This window comes from Hyperolius riggenbachi, chromosome 4 (genome assembly GCF_040937935.1).
Source record: "Hyperolius riggenbachi isolate aHypRig1 chromosome 4, aHypRig1.pri, whole genome shotgun sequence".
NCBI lineage: Eukaryota > Metazoa > Chordata > Amphibia > Anura > Hyperoliidae > Hyperolius > Hyperolius riggenbachi.
The window spans coordinates 316,620,659-316,634,632 of NC_090649.1; the positions used below are offsets into that span (position 1 = coordinate 316,620,659).

Consider the following 13,974-nt stretch of genomic DNA (forward strand, 5'->3'; position numbering starts at 1 on the left):
GCCTGCACTGCACGATAAAAGGACCCCTGGAAACCCATGGCCTCCATTGTACTCAACATCCAGTCCCACTCCACACTATTGAATGCTTTTTCAGCATGTAAAATAAGGATTGCTGCATTCTTAAAGTTTTGGGATATGCCCGGACATGCTCCAACAAGGTCAGTGCACACCTAATGTTCGTCACCCCTATTCTGCCCCTCACAACGCCCACTTGATTTTGTTGTATCAAAACTGGTATAATCTGGGACAACCGGTCCACCAAGATTTTAGAGAGGTGGCCTACATCATTTATTGACATAATAATTGAATTGGGTTGAAGTTTATTGGATTATAGCATATATTTTGAATAAAAGGAGCATCTCTTAATTCTTTTAAAGCCCTTGGTGAATTTGTTTTTGTTTTTATTGAAGTTGTCAGGTTTTGAAGAGGGACCTTATTTCACTGTACAGCCATATACAGGGAGATACATTAGCACCACTTTTTTTTTTTTAAATAATTTTTTTAAACTGATTGTAACATTTGAAAAATCTGACCAGTGCAATACACACATGTTCAATTTTACCCTAATTATGAAAAAACAAAAATAACTGACAACAAAAAATTTCTTGGATCTTCAAATAAAAAATTACAATCAAACACCACTCAATTTCTAGAAACATTGATCAGAAAAATCAGTCAACTAAAAAAAAAAAAAAAAAAAATCAGATTTCTTGCTCTAAAAATAAACTTTAGACTATAATACCCTGAAAATTGTGCAGATAAAAGTGAAAGTGATATAATAATTCCTCTGAATAATATTGGGTTAACAAATGTACAAGGCTGAAGATTCTACTAATCCTGTGGAATTTAAAGCCACCTGACTGAATTACTTATACTTGAATGAGAATCTGGATGAGTGCAAACTGACTAAGATTCTGTCATGAGACTTCTGAAAAATAACAGACAGACTTAAGCCAATATAAGGAAGGAAGGGAGTCAAGAAGCACAGTCACATGTTTCAAATGGCTATTAAAGTTCCTAAAAAAAAATTCTCTAAAATTAGCTATTTATTTCTTATTGACTGCCATCTACATTCATGCATTTCAATTAAATTTAATTCTAGAAAAATTGATTCAAATTCATATGTGTAGTCGAAACTCACTGAAAGAGGGAAGTGGAAGCACTCTTCTGTGTAGCAGCAATTCAGATGGTAGCTTACAGTCACTAAATAACTTATAAACAATCACATGCATATGTTACGGCCAGAACCCGAAGTGTGGCCACTTCTAGTTCTGGCCGGCCACTTCGGGTTCTGGCCGGCCAATGTGCAAAGTGGCCGCAGCGCAGCGGCCAATGTTAGAAATGGAAAGTTTACATTTATTTTACAGCCGTCTCGCTGCGGCCAAATGTATTAAAAGTTGCTTAATTTAATTAAATATAGCCGGCGGCGATGTGATAGATGAAGCCGCCGGCTTTCGCACTGCCTCCTCCTCCTCTCCTCCTCCCCCCCGCCTCTCTCCTCTCCCCTGCCTCCTATACGACATACGGAGCAGCCGGGCGGGGACACGCATGTCCCCGAGAGTCGTTCGTCGTGGCAGGGGAATCCTGCCGTTCCTGCAGAGCGGGCGCTGGCAGAAGCAATGTCTGCAGCCTCCCCGCTCTGCTTCCCCTGCCGCGACGAACGACTCTCCCGGCGGCTCCGTATTGTATGGAAGGCGGGGACAAGGAGAGAGGCGGGGGGGAGAGAATCGGGGGGGGGGGGGGGGGGGGAGGCAGTGCGAAAGCCGGCGGCTTCATCTATCACATCGCCGCCGGCTATATTTAATTAAATTTAAGCAACTTTTAATACATTTGGCCGCAGCGAGACGGCCGTAAAATAAGTGTAGCTTTGCATTTCTAACATTGGCCGCTGCGCTGCGGCCACTTCGCAAATTGGCCGGCCAGAACCCGAAGTGGCCGGTCAGAACTAGAAGTGGCCACACTTCGGGTTCTGGCCGTAACACATACATGAATCTGAGCTAAATGTTTCACATCAGTCCCTGACAGCTTACATTGCAAAGGAACAGTACTAGGGTTTCTTGCAGTCTTAAATTACATTGTCCGTAGTGCTTAGCTTACAAAGCAATCCAAGCAACTAGGCAACACCACTCGGTCAGAAGAGGCCTATCGATGGTCAAAACACACACGAATACACAATATAAAATCTAGGATAGAAGGAAAGACCAATAAAAAAGAAAAAAAAAGTATTAGAAAAGATATGGGTCCTATATGAGTGTATTCAAGTTAAAGGACAACTGTAAGCTAACAAAAAAAAAAAACATACTGTGCATACACCAGGACAAAATGATCCTCCGAACCCCTGCTGCTGGCCACTTCCGTTTTTTTGCAATTTTAGTGTCACAGCAGGCCACTGCACTTGCGCGGCTCTGGCCGCACACCACCTTGCTCCCGCTCAAGTCACCAGGAGCGTGTACTGAATTAAATACCTGTGCGTGTACTGGATTAAATTAGGACTTTAGCTTAAGATATTTTTTATAATTTGATTCATATATTGCTGCTTTAGATAGATGCTTAGGGTTACTTGTGTTTGTTTTGTTAAGTATGTGCCCACCCAACTGGGGCTTGTCTGTTTAATTAAGTGTATGTGTGTGAGTGTGTTATTTCCCTCAGTGGATCAGCCACCTGAGGAAGGGTGAAAATCACTAAGCACTGTGCTGGTCTTTCTAAATGTTCTGCCAATTAATGGGATTATCCCACAAGGTTGAGCCCTCGTAATCTCTTGTATTCCTCACAAGGTATCTGGATAGGGTGGATGCTCTTCCTCTACCAGAGGAGGTTCCCAGATAATGTTTTATTGAAGGCATGTAGCAATTTTTGCTACATTGAGCATTCCAGTTTCTCACTCTTTAGACCCTCTCTCGCTCTATATAGTTCAGTTTGGCTACATGACATGACATGCCATAAGGAAGAAGAATCACTCGGGCATTTGTGATGCTCTATGAAATTCAGTATTGCTATGGCAACATCTCATCACTGTGCAAGTAATGCTATCATAGAATGATAGAGCTTTGCAACTGTCAATATTTCAGTGTAGACAGGAACACTTCGATTTCTGCCGAGGATCTTGCCACTGAATATCAGAAATATCATATTTTTATAGCATTAGTCATTAAAACATCTTAACTTTAATCTGTAAAAATGAAAAATAAGCAAACAGTACCGAAAGCTAGACAAACAACTAAGCACAGTGTAGATTACTCTTCTCTTTTAGCTCTAGAGTTCCAGGTTAGAATAACTCTGCATGAAGTTTGTATGTTCTCCCCATATGTACATGGGTTTCTTCCAAGCATCCTAATTTTGTACCACTTCCCAAAAACATGTCTACAGGCTAATTAGATTGTCTCCACAATTGGCCCTAGACAGTGTTGAGGACATAACCACTTTAGACCCACTGTTTACACAGCTCATAGGTCCTTATTCAATTAACTTTTTCTCCCAAGATTTCTCCTAGGTGATATTTTAACAACTTGCCATAAAATGCCTTTTATGCAAGCAAGAACATACTAAAAATAATCTTGATAGTATTTTTTCACCAACCTTTGGATATGTTTTCAATTGTAAAATGCTGAAAATTTAGTTTAACTACCTTACGACCGCTCCACGCCAATGGGCGTGGCCGCAGCGGCAGCCCCAGGACCGCCTAATGCCGATTGGCATCAGGTCCTGGAGTTAGGCTACTGCAGGAGATCGTGCGCAGGCTGCGCGCGCATCTCCTGCTTGGGGGGCAGAGCTCCACCCCGTCTTCAGTCTCCGAGCGGCGATCACCGCTCGGAAGACTGTTAGACTGTGTAATCACCGTCTATTTACATGTACAGAGCTGCGCTCGGCAGCAGCGCTGTACTGGGGACAGCCGTGTGACATGGCTGTCCCCTCCATAGGCTGGGCAGTGATCGGCTGTCATAGGCTGAAGCCTATGACAGCCGATCACCCTGATTGGCTGGCGGGGAGTGGGAGGGAGCAGGACAACATAAATAAAAAAAAGCCACATTTATTAAAAGTAAAATAAAATAAATATTTATAAAAAAAATAAATAAACAACTGTGGAGTGATCAGACCCCACCAACAGAGAGCTTTGTTGGTGGGGGGAAAAAGGGGGGCGAGGGGAATCACTCATGTGCTGTGTTGTGGGGCCCTGCAGCTTGGCCTTAAAGCTGCAGTGGCCAATTAAGTAAAAAATAGCCTGGTCTTTAGGGGGGTTTAACACTGCGGTCCTCAAGTGGTTAAAGAGAAGATGAAAATTATCTCCTAGGAAATAACTCAGGTGAAAAATATTTATTGCATATGGGCCATGATGTCACTTGTTTGATATACTTGGTAAACCTTGTAAAATTTTCCAGCTCTAAATAAATGCATAATGATAATAATAATAATAATAATAATACAATCTGTCCAGACAGTCTTGAGGCCTTAGTGAATTAGCAGTTTCTTTCCAGTGCACTCTGCTCACCTTGTTTCTCCTTACAAATTTAAAGAGGAACAATATTGAAAATAACATAGTGAATTAAACTGCTTAGTTTTTTTTCCCATATTAAAGGGGCACTATGTCGAAAAACTGTAAAATTTACAATATGTGCAAACATAAACAAATAAGTACGCTTTTCCAGAGTAAAATGAGCCATAAATTACTTTTATCCTTTGTTGCTGTCACTAAGGTGGCCACACACGATACAATAAAATGATCCAATTTTACAGCAATTCGATAAAAACTATCGTATTGCCCGAAAAATCCAAAGGTTTTTTTTTCCTTTCGACTGAAAAATCCGATCGGATTTCCCGTTTTTCGATTTATATCGATCCGGAATGCCAGATATTTCTCTTCAATTTTTTTAAAGGTTGTATGGTGTGTGTTATATTGTCAGTTTATTAATATACATACCCTAGCAATTTTTTCAGAGTTTTCAATCAGTTTTATCATAATTGGGGAAAAATTTAACATAGGTGTGTGGTGCATTGGTCATATTTTTGAAAAGTTACAATCAGTTAGAAAAATTGATTGCAATGCTTAAATTGAACAGATATTTTAAAAATTGTATGGTGTGTGGCCACCTTTACAGTGACAATTAGAAATCTGACAGAAGTGACAGGCTTTGGACTAGTCCATCTCTTCAGGGGGATTCTCAGCAAGGTTTTTATTCTTTATAAAGATATTCCCTAAAAAGGATTTAACCACTTGAGGACCACAGTGGTAAACCCCCCTAAAGTCCAGGCACATTTTTAATAAAATGGCCACTGCAGCTTTAAGACCAAGCTGCAGGGCCGCACAACACAGCACACACGTGATCCCCCCCCCCTTTTCCCCCCACCAACAGAGCTCTCTGTTAGTGGGGTCTGATCGCCCCCCAGTTGTTTATTTATTTTTAAATAAATATTTATTTGAATGTTTTTGTGTCTTTGTTTTTTTACTATTTGTCTTTTTTTTTTTAACAACCCCTCCCTCCCCCAGCCGGCCAATCCTGGCGATCGGCTGTCATAGGCTTCTGCCTATGAGAGACGTTCACTCTCTTGTCCCCCAGGGGGACAGCCGTGTCACACGGCTGTCGGCAGTACAGCGCTGCTGCTGATCGCATCGCTATACTTAGTGAAAAGACGGCGGTTTTGCGTCTAACAGTCACCCGAGCAGCAATAGAGCTCCCAGCCCCAGGACTTGATGCCCATCGGCGTTGGGCGGTCCTGGGGCTGCCGCCGCGGCCATGCCCATCGGCGTCAGGTGGTCCCAGGGGGGTTAAACAATGATGCTTGCCAGCTTCCCTGCTCACTGCACAGTTTTTTGGCAGTTGGACAGAGCAACTGCCATTCACTAAGTGCTTTTGAAAATAAATAAATCCCTGAGAATTCCCTATGAAGAGATGGACTAGTCCAAAACCTGTTGGTTCTGTTGATTTCTACTACCTACTGTAAGTGACAGCAACATAGGACAAAAGTAATTTATGGCTCATTTTACTCTGGATTTTTTTTTCTTATTAGTATATGTTTGCACATATTTTAAATTTCAAAATTTTTCGCCATAATGCCCCTTTATACTGAAATTATTTACTCAGAGTTTGTCCATTGTAAAATCTTTCCTCTCCTTGATTTACATGATTACATTTATCACAGGTAGCCACATGCTTGCTGTTAGGTTATGTCTGTACATAGAACTCTCAGTAAACAAACATTCCGTAAAGGGAGATACTGCTTGTTTGGCAGTTGGAAACAGCCATTATATCCCACAATGCAATGAGGTTCACAGACAGGAACTGTCAGAGCCATGATTTTGACATCATGCTGTGGGAGGGGTTTCACCACAATATCAGCCATACAGAAGTCTCTGATGATGTATTTGAGAAAATGTAAAGCTTTCTTGTGGGAAAGGAAGTATCTGCTACTGATTTGGATGAAGTTCAATCCGAGGTTAAAGCTAAACCACAACCACCCAAAAAAAAAAAGACAGAGAGAATCCTGACCAAAGGAGCCTTTCAAACTCAGATAGAGTGGTGGTTTTGTGTGTATGTGTACCAGGAGTTCAGCTCAGCTATAAAAGTTCTGCAGCACTATAAACTTGGTTAACTAAAAAGTTCACAGAACCTGCTTCTTTTGCTTTTGTAAGATATCCAAACAGTTAGATATTGTATAATACAACCTACAAAACCATAATCCCTCATATTTTCTACTCTATTGCTTCAGTAAACCATACCAAACTATTTGCATTCAATAAGAAAATATTTCAGCTATTCCCTGGCTATAGGACAACTTTATGTTGCATTCCATCAGTTCAACATACATAGTACAACAGCACAACAGCAGACCAGGTGGGTGTAGTATTGGGTGGCTGTATTTTTAAAAGTACTTTTAGACACAGTGGAATACATTATGAAAAAGCTGCTCAAGCCAAAGACATCTAATGAACTGGAATTCTGAAATGACAGCTCTCTCCTCCTGTGCCACTATGTGACAACTAATGAAAACTATGGAAAGGAGGCGGGGCAACCAGGAGAAAAACAGTACTAGTATAATACAATTAACTTTTTTTTAAAAAAAAATTCAATTCATGAAACCATACGCATATAAACACATAAATTAAAGTAAATACATCAGCTAGACCAGTAGCCAGTAAAACAAGTCCCCAACAAAGAACCTCTCAAGAGGAATGGTGCCAAGTCCCATAAATTCCAATGCCACAACCCAGCTGGGATATAAGGCACCATCCTGTGAACAAGCACAGTTGAACTAGAACTTGAACTAGAATCCACCTGGACAAGACTGTGTTGTAGTTTTTTTATCCAGAGACTAGTAACTGCCGTTAGATGTGATGTGATTTCATACACTGAAGGCAGGCGATCAACATGCAACAAGCTTCATAATCGTAGCAAGCAGCACTTAAAATCTATTCTGGATTGTTTATATGCAGCTCAGGCCTAATTTAATGGGGAAAATAATTTTCCTGCCCAGAGCATTGTCACTGGATCAACACTCTACTTGATATTCTTATAATTTAGCTATGACTTTATTTTGATCCTTCAGGAAACCATTCAGCCCTCTTTTGCAGAAACAAATATATCTCCAATGGAAATGGAAAGCTAGTCTTCACATCTGTCAAATTTGGACAGAGGCGCCAGGCAGGTTAAAATGATCTAAAAACAACTAAAAAGGAGGAGTACAGGTGGACTTACCTCCTGAAATGATGGACAATCGAGATTGTTCAAATCGCAAATAACAATTTATTTTGGCACTCCGCAACGCGTTTCGCAGGTATAACCCGCTTCATCAGGCAAGGAGTGCAAGCTCAAAAAGGTCCAATAGTGGCAATGCGCCTCTGTCAAGCAGAGGCGCATTGCCACTATTGGACCTTTTTGAGCTTGCACTCCTTGCCTGATGAAGCGGGTTATACCTGCGAAACGCGTTGCGGAGTGCCAAAATAAATTGTTATTTGCGATTTGAACAATCTCGATTGTCCATCATTTCAGGAGGTAAGTCCACCTGTACTCCTCCTTTTTAGTTGTTTTTAGATCATTTTAACCTGCCTGGCGCCTCTGTCCAAATTTGCACAGTATATAGTCCACCTTGGGTGGAGGGGACTGTCCCCTTCTTTCTATCTACAGAGAGCGACTTCTTAAACCTGAGTGGGGTCAGGTTCTAATACTCCCCACCTGCAGTTCAAGTGGTTGCCTATGTGGTAACCCGTGTTTGTGAGTATATCCACATCTGTTAATTATTTCGCCAACAATTGTTAGACTTACTGCACTATATTGGGCTCTCGGTTTTTCTTTTTGTTTCAAGTGCTTCACATCTGTCAAAGTAACCAGTCCTTGGGAAAGTAAATAGAATGTTTCTCATTCAGGTAATTTTTTCATGGTTTGTCCAGAGATAAGCTTTAAATTACTTCTAATCCAATTTTCTTAACATGTTTTCTCCACATGTTTGTGTGATGGTCATAACAGTCTGACTGTCAGATCTCTATCCTGACCAGTCAGAATTCCAGTTCGTTTCAGTTAACATTTTCTCCTGGCCAATCGGACTGGATTTTGCTTAGAACTTTTTCATATAATGATTGATGGTTTAACCAATGATCCTTCAATAAGGTTAAATTATAGGATCTGTCACAATATCATGGTCATATCTGATCTTCAAGTTTGAGATTTGCACACCTTACAGCAATTTTTACAAAATGTATGCATATGTACCCTGTACAAGCTCAGCAAGTACAACTGATCTTTGCATACTGACGGGTAATATGTTTCATCATTCTAGCTTTACAGGGTTACAGGATCATATCAGTCCACATGAAGTTTAACCACCTGCCAAGTGCCTTGAATGCCTAATTTCTCTGCAGTACTTAACTGAAAATATATCCTTAATTTAAATTTACAAATCCATTTACAAAGCATAAGCTGATGTCTTCATCTCCTGGTTAGAGCTCTTGTTTTGCTTTATTGTTGTGATACAACCAGCTGTGCATGATGGGAGCTTGCCCAACCAAAATATAGAAAGTATACGCTTGACAACACTTTTTTTTCCTTTAAATATCTAGAAATAGCTTAATTTTAAGTGTGTCCATGTATTATGCTATGGGAAATATGACACATAAACAAAATAAATAAAAACAATGTAGATGAGAAACCAGGCCAAGTGGAAATACTACCAGGCTAAGTGGAAATACTAGTATATGCTGGCACTTCCTCCATTTGAAGATAATTGACACCTATTACACATGGAACTAGTACTTGATTCGGTTTTAGATTGCATTTGTGTTGGTTAATTACAGCCTTTGCTAATGTGTCCTGAATTAAAATACCCCCTTCAGACTACCAGGATTAGTGTTTGTTTCCGTCTCGGAATTGTGTTTTCCGATCTTGAGTTTTGACCCCCTTCAGCGATGTAAATCTTCTGATTTTTTTTCAACTTTGGCTTTAAGCTAGAAAAGGAAGGGAAACTCCCCACTTACTGGTGTTGGCTCTGTGCTGGGAGATTGTCATCATGTCTGTATTTGTGGAATTATATTAATAAAGAAGAATCAGCTTTTTAAGTGAGTTAGGGTCTTCCCTTACTTTCCTGTGCACGTGTAAGGCCCGGTTCACACTTGCGGTTTTGCAAAAACCGCACCGGATGTCCGGACCGCACCGGAGCCGGATCGGACCTGAACCGTACGGTTCCTGTCCGGATCCGGTCCGGTTGCATACGGTTTCCGTGCGGTATGAACACGGTTGCGGTCCGGATCCGGATTCTTAAAGAGATAACAACCTGTATAAAAACAAAAAAAAATGTTGGGGTCTGGGAGGTCAGCAGAAGGGGGACCTGTGGAATCAGGCCCTCCGCTGTTTAGCACTCACCTCCACCTCCAACATGCTGCCAACATCTCCAGCTCGTGCTGCTCCACTCCAAAATGGTTGCCCATGTGTCCCCGATACAATATCGCCGCAACAATCCTCATAGGAAGTGGGGTAGAACATCCGGATTTTTTGCCAGTGTGTTGTGCGCTCTCCGGTTCTCATTGGTTTCCATTGGCCGGATGGTGCAGTCCGGCTCCGCCCCGGATACGGCTGCCGGAGGAGCCGGACCAAAAAATGGCGCATGTTGGAACGGACACCGGAGTCCGGATCCGGTCCGGCTCCGGTCCGGACGAAACGGACACATGTGAACCCTGGCATAGACTTACATTGCTATGCCGTGCGTCCGTTTCGTCCGGCCAGCATGCGGTGCGGCTCCGGCACGGCTATTCCGGATAGCCACCGCTAATGTGAACCGGGCCTAAGAGTTGCGTCTTTGGCTTTAATAAATATCAGCTCCTTGTGCACACACTCTATTCAACTGTGTTTGGAAGGGGCTTCTGTGTTTTTCCAGAATCTTATTATCAATTGTCTAGCATGTGTTATTAGGATAAGCATTGTCATAAAGGATATCTAAGACTTAAAAAATGAATTGAAATGCAGTACCTGCTTTTGGTAGAAATGTCCTCCTTTCTCAGGTTGTGCCCTCGGTTTGGCCCCATTCAGGTGCTATGCTGTCTGTTTTCAGGCCTAGACTAATATAAAGTATGACCTTTGATCCAGAAATAATCACTCAGACGGCACTGTCTACTGCTCGGAGTGCTGTGAGCAAGCCCCAGGCAGGAGGAGTGCCACCGGGAGCAAGGACAGTGCCTACATTCAAAAGAGAGAAAGTGACAGCACACATCCCATAAAAAACAGTTTCAGTTCAATTTAGAATCTTCAAGACAGCATAAGTCAACATAGGCACGCAATCCTATACTTAAAGGACAGGTCCGAGGATAAAAAAAAAAAAAAAAGATCTACTTACCTGGGGCTTCCTCCAGCACCTGGCAGCCGATATGCCCCTCGCCACAGTGTCCCAGGATCCCCTCAGTTGTAGATCCCGACCTCACCAGCTTGGCATCTTCTGGGCCTGCACAAGCTCGACCGCGCTGCCCGCGATCGTGCTCACGTGGCCTGGAGCGTTCTGTCAAGGCACAGAAGTGCTGACCTGGCAAAATTGGCAATGGAGGGGACACTCTGGAGCTGCGGCGAGGGACATATCGGTTTCCAGGGGCTGGAGGAAGCCCTGGGTAAGTAGATCTTTTTTTTTCTCCCAGATGTGTCCTTTAACAGGGATGAGGAATACAGGTTGGTACAGACTCGGCAGCCGTTTCGCACTGGACTACCCATGTGCTTCATCAGGGAGCAAGGACAGTGCCGTCTGAGTGATTCTTTCTGGATCAAAGTTCATGACTAATATAAGTCAAGGCCTAAAAACAGACAGCATAGCAGAAACAGTGGCAAACAGGAGGGTACACCCTGAGGAAGGAGGATATTACAAACAAAATTGGTACTGCATTTTACTTGGTGTTTTTAGTCCTGGATGTCCTTTAAGCTACTTGTCTGACAGAGTTATGCTCTAATATACCTAACAAGAATATTTCCTGAGTCCACATACCTGCTTGAAGTCTTAGAGCTTGAGCACACTATCCGTGCTACTGTCTTCTTTTACTCTTTAACATTGATGCGTTTTAGAAAAGCGCACAGAAGCACATTAGCATGCTTAGACCCTTAGGGTCCTTTTCCACTACAGCGTTTGCAATTGCTTAATCGCAAAACCGCAAACCACTAGTGATTTTAAAATCGCTACGGTTTGCTTTTTAACATAGGAATCGCGGTAGGTAATTTCCACTACCGCGATTCATTTTTTACTTAATTGCGATCGCGCCGCGGAACAATTTTTGCCGCGATTTTGCTATGCATTGCATAGCAAAATCCTGATCGCAAACGTCAGGAAATCGCCTTTTTCCTTTTGCTGAATCGCAATCGCTACCGTTCAGCATGAACGCTAGCGATTGCTAGTGGAAAAGGGCGCTTAGGGTCTTGAGCAGCTGTTCAGTGTTTTGTCTACAGCTAGGCAGATGCTATACAATATTCTCACAGATTGAATGGTAGATACGATCAAAAAATGTACTAAGTAAAATCTAGCAAATTCGATGTTCAATCATTTTAGAATTGGAAAATTGATTAAGAACAGCTGTTCTGCATCCAAATGAACAGTTAGGAGTGTGGAAGGCCATGGGCAAAAGTGATGTGTAATCAATGGCTACATTAGCTTTGTGATGCATTGGGCAGTACCAAGCAAGCAGGGGTGGCAGCATTGATATTAGAACGGAACTTTGCTGAGATCGAATCTAATATCCAGTGGGACAAGGTGGCAAACAGTTATATGATCAGTATCAAGATGATACAGTAGCAATCTTTACTTTCAGGGCTGTTTCTGTCCCTTTGGGTGTTCCAGGGAAGGCACTTTTTGTCTTCCCTTCTCACCACCTCCCAATCTTGTGCAGGCTATGGTATGCAATCATTAGTTTTGCTAGAACTAATAGCAAATTAAAAGGTTGTATCCTATATAATAATGTTGAAGTGTTGAAGTGAAGTGTCTCTGCGTCCCATCCCTTACTTCCTGTGCTCATTTAGGTTTAGCATTTCCATCCATTCTTTCTTTAATGGAACTTGCAGTTGTGTATAAGAATTCTATAAAGGATGGTGTGCTGAAAATAGGCATCTGTCTGGTTTGGCTATGTCCAAAAACAGTCCTAATTAATTAAATGGTATTATTCTGATTCAGGACTGCCCACATTATTTTATTTACTAGTATATGGCTAGCTTTAGAATCCATGCTAACATTAGCCTTCTGTTCAAAGAAGGTTGCTTATAATCCCTGTAGGTGATAGTCTGATGTCTGTACAGGTATCCCCCATCTTGTACAATATCAGTTAGTGGCTCGTCAGTGGCTGGATAGTGTAATGGTTCAGGGCTTTGCCTCTGACACAGGCGACCTGGGCTCAGATCTTGGCTCTTGTTCAGTAAGCCAGGACCTAATCAGTAAGGAGTCCTTGAGCAAGACTCCCTAACACTGCTACTGCCTGTTGAGCGCGCCCTAGTGCCTCCAGCTTAAGCGCTTTGAGTCACCCAGGAGAAAAGCACAATATAAATGTTATTTGCCTTGTCTTATTCAGCGGACCTTTTTTGAGGAAATAGTAGGTAGCAACTAGTTCGATTTGTTTGTAGAATGCCATTGAACCTTGCAAAGCTAAAGGCCACCTACTCCTCTCCCCACTCCAGAGAACAGTACATGCAGCTCAGCCTGTCTAAGGATGAGCAGACTTTAGGTAGTAATTGGATGGCACATCTATAAGTGGTGTATCATCTATAATGGTTTAAATAATTATGTTATAGCATTATGGTTTATTATTTCTCAGCTCTAAATAAGAAAAAAAGACTATCTATCCATCTATCCATCTATCTATCTATCTATCTATCTATCTATCTATCTATCTATCTATCTGAAAGCAGTGAAATGCCCGAGGCATGGCACACACATTATAGTGCCAGTTTACTGCGGCTGGCATTTCTCAAACTGCCAAAGTCTGCTAGAGTTAAATTTAGCTCATACTGATATTGTGAGAGATGAGACACAGAATTCCTTAGCAGCCTGTAAAAAAAAAATCACCTGATATCTCAGCAGCCTCAAGTCTATCCAGCAGAAGCAGCTGAAAAAGCAGAGCTTATTATGCATTCAGTGTAATTCAATAGCTTTGTGCAACACAGAAATAACAGAAACTGGTTGTACTCACTGTGTTTTTACTGTGTAATAGCCCATCATAGCTCCCCCTGCGCGCCTTGTTCCTTGGGTGTGGAGAAGACATGGTTATAATGATCCAAATGAGGAAAGAGAGCTTGCTTTACAAACGCATGCCTAAACAGACTGTGGATAGCTGAGCTCCTGACTAACCATTACAATCATATATACACACAAACTTGGGAGGAGCTGTCCCGGACTGATAGGCAGTGCAATTATACAGCTGGCAAATGTGTGATGTAACGCACAGTCTGAACAATTCTGTGAATTGGCAGATCATGTTGGACTATATAATTAACATGCATTGCTGCCATCTGTCACTTTTTTTTAGAAGGAAACTCT

The 13,974-nt window shown here is 41.9% G+C and overlaps 1 protein-coding gene across 1 annotated transcript in view; it reads right to left on the reverse strand.

The window, feature by feature from the left end:
* The window catches only part of TAGAP (T cell activation RhoGTPase activating protein), a 161,912-nt gene extending 148,158 nt beyond the window's left edge, over positions 1 to 13,754 (reverse strand). The window contains exon 1 of the mRNA XM_068231692.1: positions 13,628 to 13,754. Coding sequence (XP_068087793.1) covers positions 13,628 to 13,699 — 72 coding nt within the window. The 5' untranslated portion in view covers positions 13,700 to 13,754. The remainder of the gene's footprint in view (positions 1 to 13,627) is intronic.
* Between the last annotated feature and the right edge of the window lie 220 nt (positions 13,755 to 13,974).